General features: G+C 45.7%; 1 protein-coding gene across 1 annotated transcript in view; it reads right to left on the bottom strand.

The window, feature by feature from the left end:
* LOC6603228 overlaps positions 1 to 11,388 on the bottom strand; it is a 45,430-nt gene extending 34,042 nt beyond the window's left edge. The window contains 3 exon segments of the mRNA XM_026989651.1: positions 10,739 to 11,138; positions 11,141 to 11,231; positions 11,233 to 11,388. Of these exon segments, the coding sequence (XP_026845452.1) occupies positions 10,739 to 11,138; positions 11,141 to 11,231; positions 11,233 to 11,310 (569 nt within the window). The 5' untranslated portion in view covers positions 11,311 to 11,388.

Genomic DNA, 11,388 nt, shown 5'->3' on the forward strand with positions numbered 1-11,388 from the left:
AAGAGAATAAGAGAAGAAGCAATAAGCTGCAGCAGCGAAAGAAGAACGAGGAGAGCACAGCAGAGGACGAAGTAGTAGAAGAGGCAAGAGAACAGAAACAGCAGAAGAAGAAGAAGGAGAAAAAGAGTCGAGTCGAGTCGAGTCTCCCATGGCACCCCACTCTACATTACTCCATCTTTATCTCTCTGTCTCTCTGCCTGCAGGTCACACCTTCCTCCCCCTCCCCCTCGCACACCCACACTTTCCATGTTTTTCTCCACTATCTGCCACCTTCTTCGTCTTCCTCTTCTTCCTCTTCCTCCTCCGCTCTTCAAATGCAGCAATGCAGAAAAAAAGCACAACTTTTTTTGCTATCGATTTTCGTTGTGTGTGTTTTGGCCTTTTTGCAGGGCGCTGCCTTAAGGGCCTTGACAGGGAAGGGGGGAGGGGGGCAACAGCCTTGTTATAGCCGAAAAGGGATGACAGGTGGGGGAGGGAGACCGAGACAGCCGCATTTAGTATGCCGTCGTCGTCTCTCGGTTCCCTATTCCCTATTTCCTTCCGCTACTCCCCTCTTCCTGCTCGCTCTTTCATTTCCCCATTCTCTGCACACACACACACACATTCCGTTCCGTTCCTTTCCACATTCCCGTTCTCTTGCGCTTCATCTTTCACTCTACGCTCCATTTTGTAAGCCAGCCTAAAAGGCGCACAAACTTTTTACCAGGACAACGGATGACGAGGACATTGAAAGAGATAGAGATAGCGATAGCGATAGCGATAGAGAGGGACAGGGAGGGAAGTTTAAAAACAAACTTTTGCCATTTCTCTATGTCTCTCTCTCTCTCTCTGTCTCCCTGTCTCTCCTTCTCGTTCAGTCTGGATGTGTCTGTGTGCCATTAAATTTGCAATGTCCCCGCGTCGGTGGAAATTTAATTTGTGCTTCCTGTGGGAGCAGGACACAAAGATAGACACAAACGGAGAGAGATAGATACAGAGAAATAGAGACATACAATATAGAAGGATAGAGAAAAAGGGAGAGGGGATAGGGGATAGGGGATAGAGAATAGCAAACACTTGTCCCGTGGATCAGCTGTTTTCGCGACGCGTAAAACTTTTTCTCAGGCAAAAGGCAACGAGAGAGAGAGAGAGCGAGAGAGAGCTCTTGAGAGTTTTCAATTTCAGGCCACTCGAAAATGCTGTACTTCAAAACTTTCGCAGGGGATGGAATGGGTTTCAGTACGGTTCGTTTCATTTCGTTTCGTTTCGGATAAATCAAGGTTAGAATCGTAAATTTGTTGAATAATTCACAAAAAGTCCAGCCCCCCCCTATTCCCTTGAGAACAGTTAAAGTATTAAAGGAAGATGTCTCTCATTGAATTGCTTGCCACCCTCTTAAAGAGGGCTGTTCTCTGGCAAAGCGAAACCATTAGAGCACAGATCTATCGCCCATAAGGAGATCCAACGAGAAGAAAGAACGAGTAGAAAGAAACACTCATAAGAGACTTAAAAGCCTTCTTCTAGATAATTCATATTAAAAGCCTCAAGGATTCCCTTTAAAACGGTTCCAAACCAAAAGTTATCCATCCCAAAATTATGGAGATTTCTGGGGGGAAAACTTCCCCGCAACAAACAAGTTCCGTCTCCAAATAATTAGCGTAAAAATTAATTACACGCAAACAGCTAAAAATCGTGACAAAAATAGAAAAACCTTGGTGACATAATAATTTTTGTTATTTTTGTTGTTGCGTTTTTCGATGGGGGGTCCCCTTGTCCAACAAGAGATATCTATCGGGTATTTCCTGTACGGAAAATGAAGAGGGAATGCATTTCAAGTGCTGCTCTTTATAAGGGACCTTGATTTCCCCTGCAAGGCCACACTGCCACTGGACACTGGACACTCAAGGTGGGTGGGGGGGCTTTGCTGGAAGTGTATTTTTGGAGGCCAAATCAAATCAAATTAAAAATCAGTTGCAATCAATGGATGTTGTGAAATGTTCGTGTGTCCATGTCCATTTGTTTGGACTTCCACTCGAATATTAATGAGGTAAAAATTGCATTCCGCACACACTCACACTCATTTGCATTTGCAATTCCCCATTCCCCCATTCGAGTGTTTGTCCAGCACATTCCCACCGATAGGCGATAGTAAATTATACTAAATTATAGCAGCAACAAAAATAACAGAACAAAACAAAGACCACTGTGATACCCTGTACTCTACTAAGACCCGGTGATCGGATCAAGCTATGTTCTACAGCGAAGGTACTTCGACTATCCACATTCCACAATGTTCCCTTCTCTTTCCACTAGCGAAGAGCCATCTGGCCGTTGTATATCTCGCTCACTCCGCCAGAGGGCGCACGCACACTGGACGAGAAAGGGTGTTAGCGCGTGGCAGGAGTTTCTTTTTCGTAATTAGGCCTTTCAGATCCGTTTTAGTGGTTTTAGCTCTTACAGTTTCTGAGATCATCAGACATGGCTTTATCGACTCGGCTTCTGAAGCTGATCGAGAATATATCTGGCTGTTGCATACACCTACACGGATCCAATATACCCCCTTCTTTGAGTACTTATTGGGTACCGCCTATAAATAAAGTACTCATTGCAGGGGGGAAACAACAATCCGAACACCTTAATAACAAAACAACAACATCAAATGATTCATCGACAACAAAACAGCAACAAAACAGCAGCAGCGGGCCAGACTTCGACTATGACTATGACTAAAATTATTATAATGACGATGGGCGGGTATGCACACAGTTCACAGTACAGTGGAGGGCAAGTGAATAGCACCATGGACGCTCCTCCGCCCGGAAATGGAGACTCGGGACAACGACTTGTCTCCTGTACAGGTGCCAGTTCCCATAAGCGAAAGGATACATGGACTTGTCCCAAACAGAAGACTGTCCTCCGTGAATGCTTTCTCTTTTTTCTTCGAGTTCCTAGTTGTTCGCTCTTTCGGCCCTATTCGTTCGACAACAACTGTGTTTGAAAGGCAATTTACATACCAGAATAGCGAGCGAGTGTTTTTCCCGTCTTTAATTACTTTTCAAAAGCAATTAAAAAAAAAGACTGTGAATAATGCAAGGAAAGGCTTTAACAAGCGGCAAGGCATTCAAGGAATCTCGAAGGACTACTACTACTAATGGAAGATTGATTGTGATTATTAAGGATCCAGCTTTTAAACGATAAGCAATCAAAAGCCTCTACCTCTACCAACTGCAACCCAAATAGATCGTATATTCCTGGAGGACTATCCCCATCTATCCCTTCTTTCCCCTCTCTGCTTTCACATTCTCGTGCAATATGTACGGCCTTCTCTTTCTCTTCTGTCACTCTTCATCACTGGATCGCTTCCACATCGCTTTTTGTGTGCGTTGGTCCGCCATCTATCCCCCGTCCCGTCTCCCTCTCTCTCTCCAGCGAGTGCTTTCGCAGTTCCATGTAAAAATTAGCATCTTATAAGGGGGGGGACGCCTCTCATCCACCATCCAATCTTTGGCTAGCGGATCACAGAGAGAGAGAGGGAGAGAAAATATAAAAAATACACCCTGACAAATGGCTCTCTGCGGCGGCTCTCCCACTCTGACGCTCTCTCGATCCCTCTCGCTCTCTCTCTCTCGGCTGTAATTGGAGTAAATTTTTATTGTAATTTTCTATTCTCCTCCTCCCCCCCGGTCCCCATCATTATCACACATTTTTAAGAGTGCAAATGTGAAATGTAAAACCAAAAACGAGAACAAAGCAAATTGCTGACTACCGTTATAGAACAAACAGCTGTAAAAACAGCAGACTAGAGCCGAGGGTGAGGTGGGGGATAATGAAAGAGAAGAGCCCCCAAATAGAGAGGGGTGGGGGTAGCAGGGTGTCGGGGGGAGGAGCAGTAATTTTAATGTTGTTTGCAATTTTCCGACGATTGCCACGTGAAATGCGACACGGCCGAAAGTGGTTTGTTTTTTGCCGCCACTCCACTGCTTGGCTCCACACTCCACTAACCGTAAATCACTCTGCCGATGCCTCTGCCGCTGGCCCTGTTTTCCATGCAAGGACAGTGGGGCGAAGAGAAAGAAGAGAAAGGAATGAGCAAAGATCGCGAAATGGAATCCTAGACAAGAGGAGGGGGACATAAGAACGATCGAGTACGAGTACGAGAGGGGAAGAGCGAGCAAGAGAGAGCAAGAGAGAGCAAGAGAGCGCTTGGGTGTGCAGAGAGCGGGAGGCGATCTCTCTCCCTCTCTCTGACCCACTGCAGAACTTTCTGTGCATTGAACTTTTGCCTCATCCCCACACACGGCCGCCTCCTCCGCCGAAAGAGCGGGTGGGGGGGCCGATGGGAACTGAGGGGATATTTGCCTGCTTGGGTTGTTGGATTAGGTGCGATTTATGGCACTCTCTTCATTCCATTTCGGGTTCCCATGTAAATTGTTTCATCATAAACAATTGAAAGAGCCCCAGCCCCGCAGCCCCCAGCCCCGCAGCCCCCGTTCCACCCACTGGGGAATGTCTATTTACTCATAAAAATAAATGAGTTTATGCCTGAATGAGTGGGAACGGAACGGAACGAAACGGAACGGGGGGTAGAGGAGCCTTATCTAATCAAAGTTGTAAAATATATAAATAAAATATACATGTCCACGTATATATATGTATATATAAATGATAACACCCCCCAAACGACAGTCACACCCCACCCCACACCACACCACTACCCTCTCTTCCCTTACGTTCCCCCCACCCACTATCAATCCCCGTATCTATCGTTCCACATACGCGCCAAAACGGTGCCATGAATTAATCTGTTGTTTGCCGCTAATCTAATCAGAAGAAGAAGAAGCAAAAAACACACAGAAACAACGGCAATTACAAATCGAAAAGAGCTACAACTAAAACAAATACTAACACTAATAATAGTATGTACATGGCAATAAAAAATAAAACGAAACGAAACGAAAGGAAAGTAGAACAGAGAACAGAGAGGGAAACAGAAACTGAAACAGAAACCGAAACCGAAACAGAAAACCGAATGCCAAAGATTTAAATAACCTTTTTGAAAGCGAATAGAATGGTCGTCTTGGGTTCTCCGAACTGTTGAAGAAAACTATCGGAAACGTAAAATTATTCCCTCAGATGTGCGTGAGCCAGGTGTTCAAACATCCAACCAAAATTGGTTGTTGATTCCTTATTTTCCTACTCTGGAAATTCTACGAATTTGCGGAGGGAACAATCTAATGGTGGTCTATAAGTCTATAAGTTTTTTTCAGCTGATCGAAATCGTGTATATGCCCGATGGAAGGGTATACAACACCAAAAGGAAACAGAAAAAAAGCACTTATCGCTATCTAGGCCGTCTCTTCTGTCCTTCTCTGTGCATGTGTGTCTGATAACGAGTGTGTGTGTGTGTGTGTGTGTGTGTGTGTGTGTGTGAACGAAACGTGACATTGGTCAAACACGCACACACACAGAGAGAGAGAAGAGCGCGCGTTATCAATCAATAGACTTGACATCCACTCAATGCGGAAGAGAAGCGGGACAGCGGGACAGAGGGACAGCGGGACAGAAAGCAGGCGCAGGGGAGCCCTAAATGGAGCCAAAGTGGGCGACATAGAGAGAACCGGAGGGGGGATAGATATTTTTGAAGAGCCAAAAATACACGGAAATTAGCTTCGATCGGTTCCTGGCTGGATTCCCTTGGATTTTGCATTAATTATTCACCATTGAAAATGGTGAATAATCAGGGGGGGCGGGGATAATCGATGCTCGGACGTTAATCGCTGTGAGAATATGAACAAATGCGGCATGCCCCGGCCACATGCTTTGCATGCGTATTCCGTTTGGGCTCGAGGGACGGGCGTGACTGTTCCACGTAGTCCTTCTTAGTGGCCGGCCTGTGAAAGTCTCGCTTGAGATTTCTAAAGGCCTTAAGCACTGTCTAAACGGGGCAGGGGCCATCGATTCATCATTCACTCAGAGGATCTCCCTCTCCCTCTCTCTCTCGTTTAGCCAGTGCTCAAGAGAGCAATAGAGCTGTCGGGTCGTCGCAGTGCAAAAGAAAACTACAGTTGAAGGTGATTTCATAATGAGGCGGCTCGGCCCGGCTCGGCTCGGCTCGCGAGAGCGTCGCCCCGCTCTTACACTCTCCCTCTCCCACTGCCCATGCCTCTGCCTCTCTCGATCTCTCTGCCTGTCTCTTTTGTTATTGCTTTTTGCATTCTCCTTTGGGGCCGCTGCACTTTTTGTATTGTATTGTTGCAAAAATAGACATTGTCTACGTCGGACGTCGCGACGTCGATGCAGAGGCTGGCGTTGACGCTGCTGCTGCTGCCGCTGCCGCTGCCGGCGTCAACGTCGTTTGTTAATTAGACCTGGCAACGGCGGCTTTTCTCTTTTTTTCTTCGCTCTCCCCCGCCCGCACCCCCGCCGCTCATCCACGTTTGGTTCGCTTTTCTGTTATTTTCGTTTTCTTTAATTATATTTCATTACGTATGTGCATTTTATTGGCGTTTTTTTTCTGCTTTCTGTTTCCCCACGGCAGGCGCCCCCTAGTGGCGGCGGCGGCGGTCGATAGCTGCACTTGCCCAATGCGCTTTACCGTTGGGATAGGTCGCGGGGCGGCAGAGGCAGCACCAATCCCCCTCCCTCCGAATCACGAGATCGGTTTGGATTCGGTTCGGGTTTGTTGGTCTTCGGACCATAGAAGAACGACCTGTTCGAAGAAAGAGCGACACACAGAAAAAAAAAGAGGGAAAAGAATAGAGGAGTATTGGACACCCCACCCCTCCCCCAACCACGCCTCCCACTACCACGAGAAAACCGAAGCCAAAGCCTTCCCTAAAAACTCTCGTACAATCTTCAAATGAAGTTTCATTTTTATTACGCCCCCTCCTCCATCAATTTTCCTCTCAATTCCCAAAAAGTTTTCAGGCCAAAAAAAAATTAAAGAAAAGTAAAATAAAATAAAAAGTTCCCTTCAAATATTCAAAATAGAAATTCAAGAACTTTCGGCAAAAGTTTCCCCAAAACTACAAAACTACAAAATAGTTTTCGCAGCAACACCAAAAATTGGGAAAAACTTATCTTGGAACGAATTCGAGAGCGCCAAAGGGGGGGTAGAAAGGGGGGGAGGTATTCGGTTCTGTTCTGTTCCGTTTGAGGGTCGAATTTCCCATGTGTTTAGTTTATTCATATTTCGATATTCAAGGAAACAAATAATTGCTTAGAGTTTTTTTTTTTTTGTCAAAGTTTGGGGAAAACTTGAAGTCCTGAAGTCCTGTCCCGCTGTCATTCTGGTAACCTCTGGGTCTGGCTCTAATTATTTCAACATTAAATACGAGTACGGAAAGACCTTTGCCTCGGTTCAAGGGCAACTGTGGAAACCCACCCCCTTAATTTCCCCCTCAAGAGAATCGAAACATATATTTTATAAAAGGGACCCAGGACATTTAAGAGTAGGGCCTCCAAGTGCATCAGAATTCAGAGTATATCCGATATGGCTTATGAAAAGGATATATAGCTTATTCCTCAAATCAGAGGGCTGTTCGCCATCACATCACCGCTGTGTCCGTTCGCTTATGGGAAGTTTGCCGACGATCCCCCCTTGTATGTATCTCTAGAAAGCTTCCTATAGATGCCTCTCTTTTGAGGGGTTCAAACAAAGTAGAGGGAGGGGCTCTGTGTTTTAATTTTCATTTGTCGCGTGAGCAGTGGCGAAACAAAAACCCCAGATAGGCGTGCAATTACAGTTACAGTTACAGTTACAGTGGTAGTGGGTGGTGGGAGGTGGGAGGGAGAGGGATATACCCCGCATATCAATGTGACAGTGACACACACACACACATGGACAGAGTCACCAGAGCGCGAGAGTCCCCTGGCAGGCTGGCATAAAATAACTGTTCATATAGAAAATGCCGGGGGTCGATAAACAATAAATGACGGAGGCAGCAGAGGCAGCAGAGGCAGCGCCAGCAGAAGCAGCGCCAGCAGCAGCGCCGCTGTCGACGCTGACAGCACTGATTTGCTTCCATCTCCTCGGCACTGCACTGCACTCTCTTCTCTGCTCCGCCCCCCCGCTCTATGCTTTGCTCTTTCTCCTCTCCGCTCTGCACTAGCAGCCACAGCTGATAGCGAGCGTCGCTGTCGCTCTCGCTGTCACGCTGTCTCGCTGTCGCATTCGACTCATTAAATATTTTGCAACCTTGACCGTTCGAAAGCGATTAAAAATGTGGATGCATCTCTGCAGTCACCGAGTATATGAGTGAGTGAGTGAGTGAGTGTGTATGGACTGGAGAGTGGAGAATGGAGAGAGTGGGAATAAAAAGAGTAAGGCTGAGGGGATACCGATTACAGATTCGACCGACACCGATAGCTCTGGGCAGGCAGGCATAGGTCACGGAATATTACAACAAAATATTTTCTGTAATATTCACCAAGAATTCCTGAAGTTTCCCTTTCCCTTCCCCCATTTTGTTCCTATTTATTGCAATAAAACCGAAACCAGAAAACCCCTCATCAAACCGGAACGAACCGTAAAGAACAACAATAACAAATAATTTATATATATTTTTTTTATTATTTTTAAACATTTTTCAATGCCCCCAACAACAGATGGAATGGGATGGACGCCTCCTCACATTTTCTACAACAATAACCTTTAATTGCTCTCAATATATGCACATCTGTACGATATGGGGCTGGGAACTCGCATTTCTGTCGATCAATGGCATGAAAAATACCAAAACCAAACCAAACCAAATGGAATAGCGCCACAGAGAGCCACAGAGAGTGCAATCAAAGTTCAATTAGTCTAAGGAATTCCCTCTCCAACATTCTGTGCTCTTCGCAAATGATTCGAACGATTCGAATCAATTCTTAATTGAAATGGGGACAATGGAGCGGCATTTATGTATGGAAAAAGAAGCACCCTGTATATCTGGATACGGGATGGATACAAGTGGAAAGAGATAAATACCATATCAATTGAGATATCTGATAATGAATCGATTAATCGAGGAGCTGCGGGGAATTTATTCGCTTGGTATTTCCTAAAAAAATCTCTTCCTCCATTTCCGATAAGCTCTCTCTGTTTTTCCAGTCATCGAATACGAAGGGGAAGGGGAGAGGGAAAAGAAACACACAACAGACAACAGAAAATCAGAAAATGAAGCAATCACAGGAAGGAAGTGAATGGGGAAACCGATGGGCGGAGAGTAACAGCAACGACGGGACGAGGATGAGGATATCCACCTCCGATTGAGAGGGAGATTGTTGCAACAGAAAAAAAAAACTGTACTTGGAGAACGATACAAAAAATACCTTCATCTAGCAGGTTTCTAGACTATATTTATAGTCCAGCTATAGAGCGATATATCGCTTGAAAACTATCTCTGAACAAGGAATAGTTCCCATTTTTCTGAATTCCACTGAAATATTATGAAGGACCTCCTCCACACACACAGTACTGGATTGGATCTTGGATAGATCTTGGAGACGTACAAACATATTTGATCAGATAGAGGAATAAATGGGATATACCCTTTGGCCGTGTAATGGGTAATGGATACCACTCATATCCTCGCTCTCCCTTCTTCTTACTCTCTGTCCCACTCCTTCTGTTGATACTTGTTTTGCGGTCATCTGCTGTTGCTGTTGTTGTTGCCCCTCGGACATTTTGCTGTCTCTAATTGCTGTCATTCAAGACGGGAGAGAGACTCTAGAGAGAGGGAGAGGCACTGGCTCGAAAGATGGTTCTCGTGCGCTGTGAAGGGGGTTGCAGCAGCACCAGCAGCAGCCTATTCCTTACGGTTATCGTTGTGGCAGGTCAATAGTGTCAAATTACGGTGTAATTACGAGTGTTTTTCACTTGAGAGAACGTCCATATGTACGTCTCTCTTTATGTTCTCCATCTCTCTCTCTGTCTTTTGATTGTCTTCTCAAGTGTTATGGCACCCCTCTCTCTCTCTCTCTCTCACTCTCTCTTTCCGTCTTTCCGTTCGACTCTAACCGCAAAACAAACAACACCAAAAAACATGAGCCTCATCATCATTATCTTTCCTCTTTATCTTCTTCCTCCATCATTTTGTTGTTGTTGTTGTTTTTGCTTGTGCTTCGTTTTCCGCATGGCAAATCTTTTGCCATCCATCCATCTATCTCTCTATCTATAGGTCTCTTCTCACTCTTTCCAGGGAATGGAATGACTCACCCACTGCTCCACTGGACAACAGCGCCATCTGCTGGGCTGGTGTTGAATACAAATCACATGAAAATCATTGAAAAGAAACAACAAACACTCTCTGCAGATCGACAGATCTTCATCGATAGATTCTTCATAGATCATAGGCAAAGGATGTGCCTTTCTTACTTTTCCTTTGGTTATAAAGTCCATAAAGATATCCCAGATACATTTCATTATCTTGTTTTCCCCTTTTTATTTTTTTGATATATTTCCCTTATATATATCCCTTTTTTAGAGATCTTTCGAGATCATTTCTTCTTTTTTCTTCAATTTATTTTATCTACAGCTGATTTTCGAGGCAGGCAACAGAGAATGTTAGGGGTGGCTTATCACCTGAATGTCAACTTATCGCAAAAGCTGCTCCCAGAGAGAGGCCGAGGCCTGGGCCCACCAGCCAGCCAGCGACAATGCAAACAGGAAATGAGCTTTGGCTGCGGAAATACGGAATGAATATGCATGGGGAGGGGCAGGGGGGCATGGGTGAATGGGGCAGCATGATTGTTGCATGATAGTTTCTCTTCTCACCTGTGTATCGGTGATGCACCGGCTGGCAGACGCTGCTGATACGCGGACATATTGGCAGCCTGCTGTTGTTGCTGTTGGTGTTGCTGCTTTTGGTGTTGTTGGTGTTGCTGCTGCTGCTGCTGTTGCACTGCTTTACTTTGTTGCTGTTGCTGCTGCTGCTGCTGCTGATTGGAGGCTGATGATTGATGCAAATGATGGGACGTTGGTCCATTATCATGTTGCTGTTGCTGGTGTTGCAGGCTACTGCTTGCAACACGTTGTTGCTGCTGCTGTTGCTGCTGCTGATGATGATGATGAAGCTGTTGCTGGTGCTGGTGGTGTTGCTGTTGCTGCTGCTGTTGGTGTTGTTGGTGTTGCTGCTGCTGTTGCTGTTGGTGTTGTTGATGCTGTTGTTGAAGCTGATGTTGGTGTTGTTGGTGTTGCTGGTGTTGTTGTTGTTGTTGCTGTTGGTGTTGTTGCTGCTGCTGCTGCTGCTGTTGATGCTGCTGCTGCTGCTGTGCACCGTTTGTGGTGTTATTTGTGGGCGGCGGAGCACCGACCTGCACTGAAGAGGAGCGTATAGCTGCTTCCATTTCATGCCGAACTCTTTTTTTTGGCTTCAAACACTCTTGTTGTTGTGCTGCTTAAATGGGATTGGTGTTTTTCAAGCT

Source organism: Drosophila persimilis, unplaced genomic scaffold (genome assembly GCF_003286085.1).
Source record: "Drosophila persimilis strain 14011-0111.01,24,50 unplaced genomic scaffold, DperRS2 tig00000431-arrow-pilon, whole genome shotgun sequence".
Classification (NCBI taxonomy): domain Eukaryota; kingdom Metazoa; phylum Arthropoda; class Insecta; order Diptera; family Drosophilidae; genus Drosophila; species Drosophila persimilis.